At 44.2% G+C, this 18,841-nt stretch overlaps 1 protein-coding gene across 1 annotated transcript in view; it reads right to left on the minus strand.

Annotated features, from left to right (window-relative positions):
• Positions 1–1,851: 1,851 nt before the first annotated feature.
• The window catches only part of LOC144767799 (DBH-like monooxygenase protein 2), a 274,266-nt gene continuing 257,276 nt past the window's right edge, over positions 1,852–18,841 (minus strand). The window contains exons 12-13 of the mRNA XM_078651178.1: positions 10,252–10,357; positions 1,852–2,517 (exon numbers count right to left, since the gene is read on the minus strand). Of these exons, the coding sequence (XP_078507304.1) occupies positions 2,446–2,517; positions 10,252–10,357 (178 nt within the window). The 3' untranslated portion in view covers positions 1,852–2,445. The remainder of the gene's footprint in view (positions 2,518–10,251; positions 10,358–18,841) is intronic.

Raw genomic sequence — 18,841 nt, forward strand, 5'->3', positions numbered from 1 at the left:
TGGACGTTCTGACTTGCCTTTGGAGGGAGTTCTGGGTCTCTTTGAACTCTTTCTCTCCGCAGATCTTCCTCTCATGGATTTCTGGGCCAGACTATAGAGTCTGTTCCTCTCTCTGTCTTTAAGTGTTCTGTCAGACAGCTTTTTACAATGAGAACAGTCTTTAGGATCATGATCCTCTGGCAAGCATAAAATACAGACCTCATGAGAGTCTGTTTTTGCCTTCTTGTGGCCACAAGAAGGGCAATCATCAAAAAGTGAGGGCATCCTGAAAGGAAAAACCTCACAAAAAATTGACTGCTAAGCAGTTATTTACTTGACTATGATGTGAAAAGTCAAAGTAAATCAAAAAAATTGTTCTTTAGAAAATTTTCTGACTGAAAAAGGCAGAAAAGTGTGGAGCTGTGTATCCAGGGTCCTTCCTGAAGGAGCCGGAAAGAACAACTGACCTAACTGTAACCCCTGAGGCATGATGGGAAGCTAGGGGCAGAGGTGCCTTAAAGGCACAGCGTCAGTTTTAGTGCATTCAGCTACAGGTTAGCTTTTCAGTCTTTTTAGACTGGGATTTTGCAATGCAGCCTGGGAGCTGTATATGCTTACAGTGTGTTATGAGAATTTCTACTGTTTTCTGTACATTAAAACAGTTTCTAAACAAGCATTGGTGTTGTTTCTCATGTTTCTAATACAGAATTCACTGTATTGTGGAAATTCTTCACTGCATATTCCAGCTCTATTGTTTATTTGGCTGCAATTGCTTATTTTTATATATATATATATTTATATATATGTCTATAATATATGTGGGGCACATATAATATATTGTTTCTGGGGTCCCGCGCATGGGCGGGAATATTCTAATGCTTATGACTATTGATGAGGATCCCCTGGAAGAGAACAGCTGATACACTGTCAGACCATACCTTGTTGAATGCTACTTGGCACTCATCACCCCACACAAAAACAACCCCTTTCTTCAACAGGTCCTTGAGGGGCCAGTGGTGCTTGCAAAATGGGGCAACATTTTGTGCAATACTGGGCTAATCCCAGGAAGGATCTTAATTGGTCTTTGTTACCGGGAAGAGGCGCTTCCTGTATAGCTTTACGCAGCTTCATTTTGGGATTGTTGTCCTCTTTAGCTATATAATTACCTAAATAGTCTAGTCCAGGCTGTTCAAATTTACACTTGTCCTTCCTCAAAGTTACAACCCTCTCCTGCAACAAATTCAAAACACTGTCCAAACGACCATTGTGCTGATGAATTTTTTGGCCAAAAATCAAAATGTTGCCATGAAAGTACTGGATCCCCTCACAATCCTTGAATATTTGCTTCATAAGCCTTTGGAAGACTGATGCAGTAGATGCAAGTCTGAATGGCATTCATTTAAAATGAAACATACCTTCTGGAGTCACAAACAAGGACAAATTCCTGGATTTCTCACACAGAACTACCTGGTGGTTTTGCAGGGATTCTGCTCAGACACATAACTGTGCACAGAGACCCAGGACCTCAGTGAATTGTGGTGCACCAAAAACTCACCTCAGTACCTAGAACCCCTAACCGACTAGTATCAGTGTCTCATTAGCTCTTTGTCCTATAGCAAAGTTACCAATGATTAGATAACCGTGAACATGCGACTAAGGTTATACAGGAATGGTGGGAATCAAGAACACTTTCATTATTATTCTCATGTCAGTCCATAATGTGAGGAAATAAAGACAGGGAACAGTTTAAAATGTTTATTTTAACGTAGTGCTCTAAGATGCAGTATTTTAGCTAACATAAGAAGGCATATGATTAGAAATAATACAATCAGCATTGTTACAATTCCATAAAACACAAATGGAGAAATCATATTATAATTATGGTGGGACCAGGAACTAAAGAACCATGTATACCATCCTCCCTTGCTAGAAGCTAAGCATATTATAATATTAGAAGGTCTCTCAGTGGCATTAGCACTTAGGAAATTGAATTTTAACTGTTAAAATGCTTAGTACATCTCGCCCCCTTTTTCTTCTTCTCTACCTGGCCTATCAGTAAAAATTGAAGTGCATATCTTCTGCTGCATGGTTTACGCTCAACATTTTTCAGCTACTAGGACATTAGTGAGAAGGAAGCAAGATGCCACCACATGATGGGAGGAGAGAATGCTAACAAAGAGAGGAAAGGTTCAGAGTAGGTTTATATCCATACAGTACTGTGTAGATATAACATTTCATACATAGTAGTAACTGTAATTCTGAAAGACATTTAACTTTTTCCAGTGAACAGTGCAGGAATATGTTTAACCTTTAGGAATCTAAGAATTTAATGATCACAGTGAAAGCTGAAAGGAGAAATACAATCAGATGAAGAACCCCTGTAAATGAGCTCTAGCCAGTGTCAGTCAGAAACGTGAAAGGGAGCTTGATTGTAGTAGATGGAGATGGCGCACAACTTGTTGACTCTTAAACAGTACAGGATGTGTTTGGTGGGTCAGAGATGTTGTGAACATAGCTAAAGTCATCAATGAAGCTTTGCTGAAAGCAGAGAACAAAGAAGAGAGGATTAGTTATCACAGCGCATATACATCAGCCATTGACCATTAACAGTGGCATAAAGATTGTCTTGCATTTTACAAATTCCTCGCGGAGAGGGACACGTAAATGTACAGTCTAGCGCATAATGTAGCACCATCCCCAGAGCCAGTGCATGCAAATGCTCATGACACACACAGAACTTTGCATTACATGTCTTCATTTCTCAGCATGTATCCATAATTGAAAATTCTACATCATGATTTCTATCCCTTCACTCACACACTAATGTCACTGTTCTATGAAGTCAATCAGCAACCAAAATTGACCCATCTTCTCTAACTCACAATACGCTGCATCTTCCCCTTTGTTAAATAAAAAGTGTAAGTAATATATACATAGATGACAACTATTCAATAAGTTGTTCAGGTGCTCAAATCAATTTCCCAGATCTTGTCATTTAGGGCTGCAGGGATACAGGAGACCTGCCCATGACTGGCACTGGTGATAAAAATACTGGTATAGTCAGTGGGCAGATACATGAAATGCAAATAATCTCACATAATGGACTTTTCAGGATGGTGAGCAGTCACCATGTGTCCTTTACTGGGCACAAATTCTCAGTGGGTTAGCACTAAAAGGAGCATTACACTTCCAAACACTGCCCCGAGCACAGCGTCGTCTATCAGCATAGGTCTTCATTTTCTGTTTGTGAGATGAATCAGTAGTGTGAAGTTTATCAATGTCAATAGATCTTTCAGGTGCCCATTGTGGCACTTTGGTTCTTATGTTTCTCCCAAACATTAAGGTGACAACACCATTTGCCTGTGGGCGGAGAGGTGTGCTTTTCTAATGATTGACATTCAAATGAGTGAGATTATCTTTAAACTTTTGACTATTGAAAGGTGTGCCATTGTTAGATTTCAAAATCAAAGGAACATCCCATTTTGCAAAAATGCTTTCTAATCTCTCAATTACTCTGCCATGAGTAGATGATGACAGATCTGCCTCAAGAGGAAAATAGGAGTATTTATCCACAGGGACAAGTAGATGATGTCCATTGTCAAGGGCTTCAAAGAAATCAATTGCAATCTTATCCCATGCATTTGCACAAATGGCAGGCCCTTAATTCATTTTCAACTGATTCATCAAGATGAGAGAACCGCATTAGGTCCCAGGGAGCTCGTTAAGAAGAAACATTCTCAGTTGACAATTCTAGAACATCATACGTTGATGCCTTCTTTAGTACACTAAAAGAGAAAAATGATCCTGGGTTGAGCTTTAAATAGTGTACTAGGATGGTCTTCATAAAGTTATCTGTTCTCTGTGTTGTTTTTAGAATGTGTTAATTTTTTGTGGTATGTCTGAATGTGTAAGATCAGATAAGACAATACTCTCTGTGTCTTGGTGATGTTGTTTTCATTAATCAATTTATTCTTTATATTGTATTAATCACCCTGATACGATTATATAATATATAGTATTTATTGTTGTGATACAAATAAAAAAAGGAATTTAAGGGCATATTTACAAGGGCCATATCTCTGATTTTTTGGCTTTTAAAGCCAAAAAAGCTGAGATAAAAATAGCGCCCTATTTACAAGAAGGGGCTAATATGCATTAGTGCATGTTAGCACCCTTTTTTCCAACGCCTCCCTTTGCATTTCTAATGAGATGCAAAGTGGGCATCACTGGGCAGTACAACCTTGTAAACATCGCTGATGTGCACATCGCGATATTTACAAGGTGGCCCACGTATTTTAGCAGACGTTAGTTTTGGGCGAAAATCGCTGTTTTCGCCCATAACTAACGTATGCTAAAATCATGACTAACCCATACCTAATATAGGGGGTGGATTCTTGTGTTACAACCACATGGTTGTATCAACAAGTATATCGACGTTTTGCAGGGAACATCACTGGAAAACCAGCGATGTTCCTTGCAAAACGGTGATCACCCCACTATCGCTGGAATTTATATCGCCATTGCACTATGCGTTGTAAATACAGCGCAAGCATGACGATAACTTCCAGTGATAGATGGCGATAAATATTAAAGCGGTAAGCGCGCTTTACAATGTTTATTGCCGTCTGTTGTTAAGTATTGCCATGATATGTTATAGGTACATGTGAGAAATAGTCAAGAGGGTTTTGACCTGTCCCTGATGATACACATTCATATAATCATACGCATGTAGTTGTAACCCTCACCTCTCAATGTACATGGGCATCTTGGCTTTATGATTGGTGAAAATGGTGAACAATGATTGGTAATTGGTGAAATGCATGAAAATGCTCACAAGCCCACACCACAGTGAGACTTTCTATTTCGGGTTGTGAACAGGCATGTTTCGTGTATGACCAACTCTGATTAGCATAATCCACAATGTACCTTTGTGCATTGGTATGTCCTATGTGCTAGGGTAGGATGGCACCCAACCCCACTGGGATTGCATTAACCCAATCTCAGTCTACAGCTTCAGATCAAAGCATGCCTTTACAGTGGCATTCTCAATTGCATGTTTAATTTTCTTGAAGCTTTGTTAACAATCATGCGACCATCAAAATGTTACATTTTGTTTCGCTAAGTCTCTCAATGGGGCACAGTCGCAAAATCACGTATATACCTTGAGCAGTAACTGGCCATACCAAGGAAGGATCGCAGCATGGTTAGATCTTCTGGGGGAGTAGTAGGTATGAACTAAGAACTTGTAGTTTTGTTTTTATAAAACTCACATTTTTCTGCATTTAATGTGAGACCTGCATCCGCAAGTACACAACACATGTGTGTAAGATGTTTTTCATGCTCTTTTCGTGTGGCGCCAAAAACTAGTATGTCATCACTGTAATTGAAAGCATTTGTGACTGGCTGTATTATGCGACAAATGACATCCTGAAAGAGTACTGCAGCTGAGGACATTCCGAAATCTAGGGGTATATTCACAAGGAGGCTGCGTAGTGGCTGCATCACTTTTTTGATGCAGCAGCAGTGCAGAGTGCTGCCCCATGTCTACAAGTCCATGCAAAGCCACTTTACATGACTTTTCATGGCCTACTAGATATGGAGTAAGGCATAGCAGTGCAAGTCACTGTTTTGACTTACTCCACATCATAGAGGCATTTCAGTGGGTGTTAACACGTAACACCGATTGGATTTTGACGTATTCTTAGATTTACAAGGACTTGTAAACCTGTGAATGCGTCAAAAGCCTACACCTCCCCTCGTGTGAGGTAAGGGTTGTTTTTGTGAGGGAAGGTGGCTTCTCTCCCACAAAAATGTTGACATTAGGCAGCCAATTGTGTACAAAGGAAAGGACAGGGATGTGTTGTATTGCTATAAATATGATACACCCTGCACTTTCCTTATTGACACACCACGGCACATCAAACTGGCTTGTGGAGGGGCGCTGCATCAGTTCCTTGTAAATATAACCCATTCAATGAGGAAAATGCCTCCCCTGATTGTCTTTGTGCAGGAAGGGGCCCCTTAATGCACAAAAACAATCATGTCAGCATCACACAATGATGCAAGGGTGCCTGCATTGGTGCTCGTCTGCGAATTGTGCGTTACTCTGGCTGAAAGGACAGGAATGCAATTTATCTTGTAAAAACAGTGTATTGCTGCACATTCGATTTGGTGTAAGGAAGTATAGCAAACAATTTGACATTTATATCTAAACAAGCCAACATGAGTCGAAAAGGTAGTAATGTACCTCCAATTGTCTTCCAGTACAAGTTGGTAATACCCTTAGTTCAAATCGAGTTGGGAAAAGACTTCAGCTGCATAATCATGTCAACAATGTGCAGACCTGGATGTCATTCTCTTTCAATCACCTTGCTCACTTAGCGCATATCAAACCAGATGCACACAACTCCTCCACAATCCTTCATCGGACACCCAATATGTAGGACTGCTGGTTTGATCAATGATGTCATTTTTAAACAATGCCTCAAATTTCTTTAAAAATAGCTGTTTGTAAATGAAGTGCAATTCAACTACGTTGCTGAGCAGCGGCACAGATGTCCTCATTTTTGTGAAGCTGCACTTTCATTGTCTTAAGTCTTCTCACTCCCGGGAACAAAGATGGAAACTGATTCACCATCTCATGATAGGCATTAACGTACTAGTTTGAAGAAATCAGCCCCATGTCAGCAGCTGTGATGAAACTGAGTAAACATATACTCGGTCAAGTACCATGCGGGACATGAATTGTCGCTTGTACTTTAGTCTTTTTATACTTCACAGTTGCTATAAATGAACCTTGCCTTTGCAGTGGCATCAAAGCAGTCCACGTATACACTTTTGTTTATGAAGGGGTTAAACGGGGCAAAACGGGGCACTGGAGACAGATGATTGTACTTTTTAGTTGGCATAGCAGCACCTATACGTGATATATGATCACGCCACCGACAGTGTCCAAATGAATTCTGTATCCACTTGTTGATCTCATTTCCACTGCCATTCTTTCTTGCTAAAAGCTAAGCCTACATGCACACATGCTTCAGTAGTTGACTGACATTGCGCAGCCATCTTCCTCACTGTCGCTTGACAATGACAGTGACAAACTTTCAGATGAGGAATTCGACAACACTCAACGTCATTCAGTTTCTACTTGCCTCAACTGATAATGCCACTTGTTCTTCTGGGCATGGTTGAACTTTCTTGCATTAATTTTTCTTTCTCACTGTGACACATTTGATCTTTCCTTTGCAGACCGTTACAAAATGGTTCACTTTCCTGCAGCCTTTGCAGATCTATCCAGTAGCGGGACATTTGCCGTCATGTGGAAAGGAACATCCACATTGGAAACACAACTTCTTTTTCTTTGGAGACATTACTTTATGGCCATCTACCTTATGTTTCAACTGGCTTTTCACACTCGGCACTGACTCATTGTGGGCCATTCTGGTCTCCATTCTAGCAGCTTACCTGTCAGCTCCTTCTGCTGCTCTCTCAGTCATAAGTACTTGCTCAGAGCTGAATATCTCTTACAGTATTGTTCGTCTGAAAGAATCTGAGAGACAACCATCTATTACTCTGGCGCATGGCCTCTTCATCATTTAACTCATTGAACTTGCCTTGCTTGATGAGTGAGTCAAGCCTTTCTACAAATTCATCTATTGCTTCACTGTATTTCTGCCTTTCGTGACTGAAAAATTATTTTTTGTAGTCTACATTTAGCATTGGATTGAACCTCTTTGATTTGACGGTACATAACTTAACCACTGTGTGATATTTTTGTTGTCACTTCTTTTACTCCTGCACCCGCTAAACTCTTTAGATATTTAATGTTCTTTTTTTCATTTGCTTCTTCTGTTGTATCAATGAAATCATCAAATGTTTTGATCCAGGCAGTCCATCTGTCACCAATATTCTGATTTTTAGTGGAATTAAATGGAGGCACGCGTTTCAAGAATGCTGCAGCATCATAGCCTGTGTAACTTTATGCTGCCGGGAGCATAGCCTACTGGGGCAGTGTCAGCTGCCCACCTGGACTGGCACCTTCATCCAGTATCCGCTGCATTTGGTTCATCACGCCTGCTCTCTGGATGTAAGTTGCTGTTTTCTTCTTTGGTGATGAGAAGAGGCTTTGTTTCTTGCAAAGGTGATTCACCCTTCTCAACTCTTTGCATTGTACCTGGTGTCCACTGCCTTTAGTGTTTCTTTGTGTTAGAAATGTTTTCTACTTATAACGCTGCCTTGCAGTTGACAATCATTCCCTTTGGCAATGCTCTGTACCTGGTTGTAGCTGCCTTTAGCGTTGTGATGTATGAATAATATCTCTTTGTTATGCTGTGGTGCATTATCTCTTGTCTCATCATTTACCAGCAAATTTCTAGCCAATGAGAAGGAAACTTTCTGTAACGCCTTCACTTTCTTTACAGTCCTTTCACTGGCGGGAGTGGCGCTTTGACTCCAGATACGCCAACGGTCAGCTTTCACTTCAACTGAGGCACATGTGGCACACACAAGCAGTTTGCTGGACCATGGCAAAAACTCTGGGAGAGCACTCTCAGTTCTTCGGGTCATGGGGTTTACGTAATCCCGTATCTTGTCCCCAGTTGCAGCATCCTCCCCAGCTCAGGTACATGCAAATGATCACGCCACCGATGGTGCTTGGTATTACATGTCTTCATACCTCAGTATGTAATCATTAAGTGAACATTCTACATCATGACATATATACTCACACCCATGAACTTACATTACTATTCTATGGAGTCTTTGAGAACCAAAAGGGTCTTATCATCTTTGACTTTCAAAGCCCTACACAGAGGTACTTGGTGATGTTGGCAGTTTTAAAATTGTGGATCTTCATAGGTGAACAGATATACTTGTGGTTCTCTTGTGATGCATTGATTCTGTAATGCCTACTCTTGGTAATGCAGGACCATGTAAGTAGAACTGCCCCCATGGGGCCTGAACCTTTTTTTGATTTTCTTTTAAGAAGGGAGAGGGGCCCCTGAGACCCCATCCACTGAGACCTGGCACTTTAAAAAAAAAATTTTTTTTAACAAAACGAAGGGGGCTGCTTGGCTGAATTCAGACTTGGGGACCCCTGCTCTCATGCACCAGCCTGTAGTATGGGTGCCCTGGTGGCAACACAGGGAACCCACTGCCAATGTTGGGGACAGTGGGGGGAGCCTCAAGGCCCTCACACTCCTTGCCAGGTCCACACCACCTTCAGGAGCTGGAATTGCTTTCAGATCTAAGGAGCTGCTGACACGTAGCTCTCTGGATCCCAAAGCAATGTGTATGTTTCGCTGCTCGCTTCACAGCAGGCAGGGAAACAGACACTTGCCCTGCTTTCACCAACCAAGAACACTTTTCCTCTCGCTTGCTGAAAGCAGAGAATTTGCTATGGCTTGGCAGGATCGGTTCTCCCACCAAGCACTAGGAAACTGCAATATCCCTGGGCTGGACACCTTGGGACATTGCTAGAGCCAGCCCTTCCCCAGGGCCAGATAGGACTCTAGGAGGCTGGCCCGCACAGCCCCTCCTTTATTTGTTTTAGCTTTAGCCCGAGGAGGTAGTAGACCCATGGCTGCGGGGGAGGGGAAGAGCCTCCCTGCATTATTATGATATCTAGCCCCAGAGAGGTGGCGGTCATTAGGGCTGTGGGGGCCGTCTTGCCCCTCACACTTCTATTATGTTTAGCCCTAGGGCAGTGTCGGTCCCCAGAGCTGCAGCGGGCCCCCAGGTGCCTCCAAATGATTAAAACATTAGCCCAGGGGAGGTGGCGGTCCCCAGGGTTTGTGGACTGCAGCAAGAGCAACCCCCACATGAATAAAAAAAAGATTGCCCTGGGGCAGTACCCGGGGCTTTAGGCTTTCTAGGAGGGGGCCCCGTATACCCCCTCCTAAATATTGAAACTAACCCCTGGGGCCTGGTACACCCGGGGGCTTAAATTAAATGAAGCACAGGAGTGCTGGTACAGATGAAACAGTTTGTCAAATTTCTTCAAATGAACACTGCGACAAACAGCATTTGATTGCTACCCTGTCAAGCACCAACATTTCCCAATTCACTATTCACTATATTCGAGTTGTAGTGACTGCAATTAACAGACTACACAAGAGCATTGATTATAACAGGCTCACTCCATTAATTCTTGAATTCAGGGATTGAAACCATTTATAAAGAATTTAACATATTAATGGCTCAAGCAGTATAATATCACTTCATGCACAAATGTCTTTTTTTAAATTCTTCATATGAAAATAGAAAGCAGCTTACATTAGAATGAATCACTTCGATATACTGAAGTGTTTCCTTTGTTTTCTTTTGCACCAGTGCAATAGTGTCAGTGGTCCAGGGAATGGAGTTCAAAGCATTGGGATACCTGCAAAAGAAAAGACCGATTAGTTAAAAAAAGGACAGGAGGTTTTCTATATCAGTTTTATTAAGAATACCCAAATGCAGTTGAAAAGAACAACCAGGAGCTTTCAATCAAAGTCCCCAAATGGGGGCTCTGTGTCCTGCAGTCCTTTAGCATTTAGTAGTGTCTCCTTTTACTAAGGCTAACAGCACACATCAAAGGTGGACCGCCCCCTTTAAAACTACTCTCACTACATAGACATCACTGAGAGGTGGGAAGAGGCAGCACCTTATATATCTGATGTGCTCTTTCATACCTCAGACGCTGCCCTCATAGGCCTTAGTCTAAGGGGTCACAAAGGCAGAAGCAGAACTCTATTCATGGCTCAACCTTGTGCTAACCCTGATGAGGCTGATAAGAGGCTACAGGAAGCACAAATTGCCAAGCCTGTGATGTCACTGGTGTTCAATGATATCATTTCCACTAACATTGGTGATTTTTAATGTGGCAAACAGCCTGGAAGTGCTGTTTTGCAATTCATGCCCTTTGGATCTGCAGCACTATTTTAACCATTGATTTGTTCATCATTTTAACTGTCTTGCAAGTGGTTTAATTACTTACATGTAAATCTTAAATGTTTACTTCTTTGTTCAATCTTTTTAAGCACATCCACTGCATCACCTGCTCATGTATTTCAGTGAAAGTCCTGTTAATGATTCAACAATTGTTTAATGCTGTCATAGTAGCAAAAACTTGTTGGGCCACTAATTGCTTAAAATATTTCTTTAAGACCTTTAAATACAAGCAGCACTGTGTACCCTCTAGCTTCAAAGTCATTAAGACCAAGCAAGTGGGATATTTCACTGTAGGATACTACAGGCCTCGTTTAGAGTTTGGCAGACAGGGCACATCACCACAAATGAGTATTGTGTCCGCAAACCTGATTGTCCAATCACTCTATTTAGATTTGGAAGGATTTTCAGATTTCTGCAGTTGGAAAAGTTGGTGTCTCTGTTTAAACCTCACATTGTGGACCAGTATCGGACTGCCCACCCTATTTAGAGCAGACAGAACTTTTCCTGGCAGTCACAAACAGACAAAAAAGAAAAACACCGGCCATACATTTAGAGCTGTCAGAGTCATCATTATGTTGTTTTTCAAAACAGGTCCCGCTTTGGGAGTTTGTTTTTGTAAAACAAAAAAATGAGCAGAATAGAAGTATGAAACATCGCATCCATTCAAAAAACTTTCAGCACCTTCAGAGGAGCTGCAATGGCAGCAGCTTCTTTAAAGGAACATGCATCTCTACCAGTCCTGTAGACATGTCTAAGTATGGTGTGCAGGGCCTTTGTCTATTAGAAAAATGTAAAATAGATCAATTGTAAATTTATTTCAGTAGACATGTAATATGTGTGGATAGTCTATAGATCCAACGTTGTTTCTTTTCAAAATAGTTGTTTTTGTAAATTCGGCCCAGCCCTGACCTGTTCAATCACAGACCATCTCATGTCATTTGGGGTGTGGTTGGCTTCCAAAAAGTGGTCTGTTAGTCTGGTTGCATTCTTCTTGCAGCGGATGGTGCTGCGATGCTCGCAGATCCTTTGTTTAATATTCCTGGTTGTCATTCCTATGTATATTTTCTCACTTGCACATCTTGCACACATATTTCAGGATTGAATGATAATATACCCTGGGGCTCCGTCCTTCAAAGATGATCCTACACTCTCTGTGATGAGAATTCATCCTGTCTTTTGAATCACCTTTAATGTGCATACATTCCCTTAGCGCAATATAAGGGTTTCTCCCTATGAGGAATTCCTCTTTTCATTTCCCCCAGTGTGCTTGTGAATGACTCTACCAAACAGGTCATTTGCTCCTGTTTTACCCCCTTTTGCCTCCCCCAGGTCTACTACTCTGACCTGCCCCTCTTCCGTGCTCATGAGAGACCTAAAACCCTTTGATGCTCATGAGTGATCTTAAACCCATTGGTATTTTTAACCCCCCCCTTTGACTTGTAAATGGGTCCACTGACCGTTTTATTTCTTTTCCCATCTCAAACTCGGCAACCCCCCCGGGTGCACAGGTCTATTTTGACCTCTTTGTTCCGATTTGCCAGAAGCTAATTCACTCGGAGACCCTGGTCGGGCGTTTGTCTTATTTCATTTTTTTCCCTTCACTTCCAGTAGTTTGGCACCGCTCGACCATCGTACTGGCGTGCCAAGTGGGTGCCTAGCAACGGTGTTCTCACATGCCCCAAATGACCCGCTCCCATCCCGGAAGCCGCCGCTTTTTAAACCCTTCGGCGGCGGCGGCTCCTCACTGCTACGGGGACAACGAAGAGGCCTGTAGGTATCCTGAATACGAATTTCAACGAAACTGTAAGTTGTCTTGATAGTCAGACGCTGCTGACATACCGCCATGCGGTTAGCGGCGTCCACGGGCTCGCTTGGAGCCATCCTTCAGCCTTTCTGATATACTCACGGCTTTTTACCCATTTCATACCTCAGATTAGGTTTCCACTTGAACAAGCCTTCGTCTGCCCCCTGGAGCAATTGAGATCCTTAAATAGTAATATTTCCCCCTTTTGACAGCTGTCTTAAGACTCGTATATAATTATATATGCATGCATGCTCAAATAAACTCACCGATGTCTGAGTGAGTTCTTATAGTAACGCTACGAATAATCTTCTCAGTGCTAGTGACTACATTTAATGTTATTTTCCAGCCACCACGCACATGTTTATTGATCAGTGTGAATGAGTGAGCATATATTGATGGCTATATTATAGCACCACTAATTAACGAGATACGGCCAGAAAGCACTACCGCACCAGATACCAGCAATTACCCACGCTAATATCCACGTCCCTGACACATTATTAACTACAATTCATTTACAAATGGGATTCGCATGAAGCATGCAGAATTTTGAGAAACCTACACTACGTTACAGGCATGTATACGATCTGTTTTTGATTGTTTCCATTTCCTTCCACAGGTTTATCTGCTTTTTCCTCACCTATTTAGGTTTTTGAGGCAGCCTGCTGCACAATTTTGCAGCAAGGTAGAAGGAATTTAGGACTTGGTACACGTTAGTGTGTGTACACCACCCATTTTCCTATTTTGGTCCTGACGAAAACCTGGGATTACCATTTACAGGTTGAAACATGTAGACCCTTTTTTTATATAACACACATAGATACTACTGGTCATTATAACCTACCAGTATCTACACCTTGTTTTTATTATTGTCCAGTAGCTTCTGAATAAAGTCTGTTTTACAAGTCATACCAGGACAATTTTTAACACCACTTTTCTTGCACTCCACACTAAAAACCAGCTCCACTGTAGTCAGGTGTCGCAGCACACCCGGATGGCACTCGGCCATCTGGGTGGACCCCAATGATGAAGCATGTCACCAACCAGGTTGGTGTTCTTAACAAAAGGATAATGTCCTTTTGCTACCTCTTTTTGACATCCCATTAAGAACCTTTCGTATTCCTTTTTGGGGTACTCCTCTTTTGTTGATACTGGTCCTCACATTAGGCCACACACGTTTATTTGTTCAGATACAAGAATACATTGATTTAGTTCATGGGTTCTAAGCCTCCAAATAATGTCTACTTCTTCTGAGGGCAGATAAAAACTACTAAATTGGTTCCTTTCAAGGGAGTGTAGGTTGGGGAGGTCTGAGTGTAGATCACTGATTTACTGCTGAGACAGGATACCCTCCTAAGGAGGTAGCTAGTGTTGTGTAGCATTTTAGGATTCGAGCGAAATTTACTGATTCATGCCCTTAAATAGGTACAATTCACATTGCCTTTATATAGGCATAGAAATCATAACCATATTTAGACATAAGCCATGCAGTCCACATACAGGCATGGTTACTTCCACTCGTTCCAAAAAACCACAAAGATTTCTTGGAAAACTCGGCTTTAGCAGTCAGGGACATCCCCTTGCTTGAATATTAATCTGTCCAAGAATTCATGGAGTTTTCAAAGAACTACCATTCCCTTGGGGTTCTTAGGTGATGTTATTATGTCTGCTTTTACGTCAAACTAGGCACCTTCCAGGTATAAATATGCATACACTTGCCCTAGCAAACACACAGTGGTTCGGAGCAGCTCGACAATCTACTTGCCAGATGCAGCTCGCTAAAGCAAGCGCCGAAGGAAGCCGACCCTCCAGCTGACGCACTGACAGAGAGGCTGCATTTCTCCCGGCGAGAATCCAGCTCCAGTGTTTCCAAGCTCCCCTCATGGGATGTTGGGAAATCGAGTCTGAGACAGAGATACCAGACCTCCGTCATTCTAAAACCAAGGTATGGAGCTGATTAGACCCTAAGAGAAATCTTGGTTAGATTCTTGGCAAAGAAAAACTAAACCTATGCTCCACCTCACCTATTTCTTCCCTCGTACTAGACTTAGGTTAGGTATATTGGGGTAGGCGTATTTTAGAAGCACCAGTTGAGTACTTTTTAGCCTTTGTTATTTATGTATGTATTTATCTATAGTTTAGAAACCATACAATGCTTTTACAGTATTATTTCATAATACTCTTCTTACTGTACGCATTATACTTTGCAACCAGTATTACGATTGTAGCAGTTCACTTTACTTGCATGAGCAGGAAGACTGTTCAATAAACCCTTTTATTGAAAACGCCCATCTCTCTATTTCTCTGCACCTCTTATGAAACGAAGCATGCACGATTGACTGAGTAAACTATCTATCTATTGTTTCCACGACTCTGAAGATCAGTTTTATTCTTGGGGAAACAAAGTTGTCATGTTTATGCGGTTGTCAGAAACAAATCCCTTCTTGTTACTCGAGAAAGTTTCTAGTGACCTCTGAGATAGCTGGCACTCAAAATTAACTCTAATCTTTTCAATAGACACCTAGTCAACATAAGTCCTATGTCAAATCTACAGGATATATTATTCCAACGTGCTGAGCCTATTGGGAATATAGGAACTACACTACACTAGAGCGGAGGTGAAAGTCTCAGGTTCAGTAGGTTGGAGCACCACTCTCCTGGCTTGAAACAGGGCAGCAAAAATGATGTGAGCTCAGTCCATCCTGACCTTCAGATCTCGGGAAAGAAGCAGCAGCAGTGGAAAAGCAAGCAGATTAAATGTTTATCCCAGGGAGCCTTGAAGTTCTAACACTAGTGTGCAGGAAGCATGACACTGTGGGACTCATTGACATGTCAGTTGGAGTTGCCTACGACTGATACCGTCTTAGGTCGGCCGTTCTGACTGCCTGTTTACAATGCGACTTAACACTGTTCAGTTGGATTCCCCCTGTTCTCTATGGGAGATAGTGTCACAGCCAGAAACCAGCCTTAATCCAGGCTCCTATTGAGAAAAGGGGCGTGTGAAACCCTGCTTCCTGTGGCAGGCACCCCATTGCGCCTACCACACTGTGCAGGGGTTTGCAGGGGATACCCTAGGTACCCCCTCGACCACCAACCATAGTCTGCAGGGTAAAGTGGGCCCTGCTAGAGGCCCCCAAAGTCACTCTCTGACAGCCTTTCCATGTCCGAAAGGCCGACATGGACCGGCTATGGGAAACCGACATTCTAATCACAACAGCAGAAACGCCATCCATTGGCGATTATGGTGCAGTTCAGACTGGGTGGAAGACTCCGAGAGACGTTTAGAACCAAGTCGGAATGGCCGACTGGTTTACATTCTGACTGCCGACATCGTAATCGGACAGTTGGACCACAAACTGACCGTGTAGGTCAGAAAGCCTCCGACTGCAGACAGAAAGCTTCAGAATAGTGGTAAGAGGCTTTCCGACCAACATCGTAATCGCTCCATGTGTGTTCTCTGCAGTAGTATAATAATCTATTCAAGGCATGCACCCCTGACCAAAGAGATGTTTTGCAACCCTTTCTGGTGCAAATGTCATTTTTGCCCCACTAGATGGTGCCTGCTTAGCTCATGCACCCTGACATTTTAAGAACCCACCAAATGATTATCAGTCAGAGATAGCGCTTGGCAGTTGACCCACTGCCAGAGACTGGGTGCTTCCTGGCACAGTCCCGTCAACCCATTACCATCCTTTTTGTTGCAGTACCAGTGGTGGTTTTGCTGTCAGCCAGGAATTGCTACTGTTTATCTTGGATCAATGGGAGAAAATTCTTCAGGACCAATTGATTAGCACACAATATGAAAGTAATTTAACTCAAGTACAAACTGAAGGAAACATCTGTGAGACTGCAATGTGCATGAAAAGATGCATCTTCCAGTCCCCTTAATGCAGGGCATAGAGGAATTTGGCCATCAGCGCCAAAATCTTTAACATGCTATTTCAAAGGAAGGCATTCAAGAACCGAAGCTCTAGAATCAGTAGAACCTGCAAGCCTTCTCAGGCATTCGGAAGAAGTGGGAGTGAAATCCTGTGCCCTTCTCTACCTCTGGAAAAACTCTATAGGTCGCCTTGTCCAACAGTGAACTTCTTGAGAGAGAAAAGGAAGTATGATCTTCTGAATTTAGAAGAAGAGGAGCGAGTAAATCAATCAATCAATCAATCAAAGCATTTATATAGCGCACTACTCACCCGGAGGGTCTCAAGACGCTGGGGGAGGGGGTCCGCTAGTGCTCGAACAGCCAGGTCTTGAGCTGCTTCCTGAAGGCGAGGTGGTCTTGGGTCAGGCGGAGGTGGGTCGGAAGGGAGTTCCAAGTCTTGGCTGCCAGGTAGGAGAAGGACCTTCCTCCCGTGGTGGCTCTTCGGATGCGGGGGACGGCTGCGAGGGCGTGGCTGGTCGATCGAAGCTGGCGATTGGGAGCGTAGAAGTTGAGGCGGCTATTGAGGTATCCTGGGCCTTGGTTGTGTAGGGCTTTGTGTGCGTGGGTGAGGAGCCGGAAGGTGATTCTCTTGTTGACCGGGAGCCAGTGCAGGTCTTTCAGGTGTCCGGAGATGTGGCTGCGGCGGGGGATGTCCAGGATGAGTCGTGCTGAGGTGTTCTGGATCCGCTGGAGTCTCTTCTGGAGTTTGGCGGTGGTTCCGGCGTAGAGGGAGTTGCCGTAGTCCAGACGGCTGGTGACGAGGGCCTGGGTGACCATCTTCCTGGTCTCGGTGGGGATCCATCGGAAGATCTTACGTAGCATGCGCAGGATGTTGAAGCACGACGAGGAGACGGCGTTGACTTGTCTGGTCATGGAGAGGGAGGAGTCCAGGATGAAGCCCAGGTTGCGTGCGTGGTCCGTGGGTTTGGGTGCACTGCCCAGGGCGGGGGGGCCACCAGGAGTTGTCCCAGGCGGAGGGTGATGATCCCAGGATGAGGACTTCCGTCTTGTCCGAGTTCAGTTTCAGGCGGCTGTTCGACATCCATTTGGCTACGTCTGTCATCCCTTCGTGCAGGTTGGCTCTGGCGGTGGCGGGGTCGTTGGTGAGGGAGAGGATCAGCTGGGTGTCGTCGGCGAAGGAGATGATGTTGAGGTTGTGCTGGCGTGCGATGGCTGCGAGGGGGCTCATGTAGACGTTGAAGAGTGTTGGGCTGAGCGAGGAGCCTTGAGGAACGCCGCAGATGACTTTGGTGGCCTCCGATCTGAACGGGGGGAGGCGGACTCTCTGTGTCCTTCCGGCGAGGAAGGAGATGATCCACTCCAGTGCCTTCTCCTGGATTCCGACGTTGCTCAGGCGCTGTACTAGGGTACGGTGGCATACAGTGTCGAAGGCCGCGGAGAGGTCCAGGAGGATGAGGGCCGCTGTTTCTCCGTTGTCGAGCAGGGCTCGGATGTCGTCGGTGGCTGCGATCAGGGCGGTCTCGGTGCTGTGGTTGGCCCGGAAGCCAGACTGCGAGAGGTCGAGGGAACCGTTCGTCTCGAGGAAGGCGGCCAGTTGCTTGTTGACGGTCTTCTCGATGACTTTTGCCGGAAACGGGAGCAGCGAGATTGGGCGGTAGTTCTTGAGGTCGGTGGGGTCGGCTGAAGGTTTCTTAAGTAGAGCGCTGAGTTCGGCGTGCTTCCAGCTCTCCGGGAAGGTGGCGGTGTCGAAGGAGGTGTTGATGATGTCCCGCAGGTGGGGTGCGATGACAGCGTCGGCCTTGTTGAAGACGTGGTGAGGGCAGGGGTCTGTCGGAGATCCGGAGTGGATGGAGTTCATCGTGTGGACGGTGTCTTTGGTGCTGATTGGGGTCCAGGCGCGGAGGGTGGTTGTGGGGGGCGGTGGTTCGGTCGTGGCGTGCGTCGGTTGAGTGCTGAAGCTGTTGTGTATGTCCGCGATCTTGTTGTGGAAGTAGGAGGCGAGGGAGTTGCAGAGGTCTTGCGAAGGGGTGATGTCGTTGTTTCCGGCGTTGGGGTTGGAGAGCTCTTTCACGATGTTGAAGAGTTCCTTGCTGTTGTGTGCATTGTTGTCCAGTCGTTCCTTGAATGCGTTTTCTTGGTGGCGTGGATCAGTTGGTGGTGTTTTCGGGTGGCGAGCTTGAGGGCAGTCATGTTGTCCGGTGTTGGGTCTCTGCGCCAGGTTTTCTCGAGTGCTCTGCAGTTCTTCTTGG

Source organism: Lissotriton helveticus, chromosome 7 (assembly GCF_964261635.1).
Source record: "Lissotriton helveticus chromosome 7, aLisHel1.1, whole genome shotgun sequence".
NCBI classification, from domain to species: domain Eukaryota; kingdom Metazoa; phylum Chordata; class Amphibia; order Caudata; family Salamandridae; genus Lissotriton; species Lissotriton helveticus.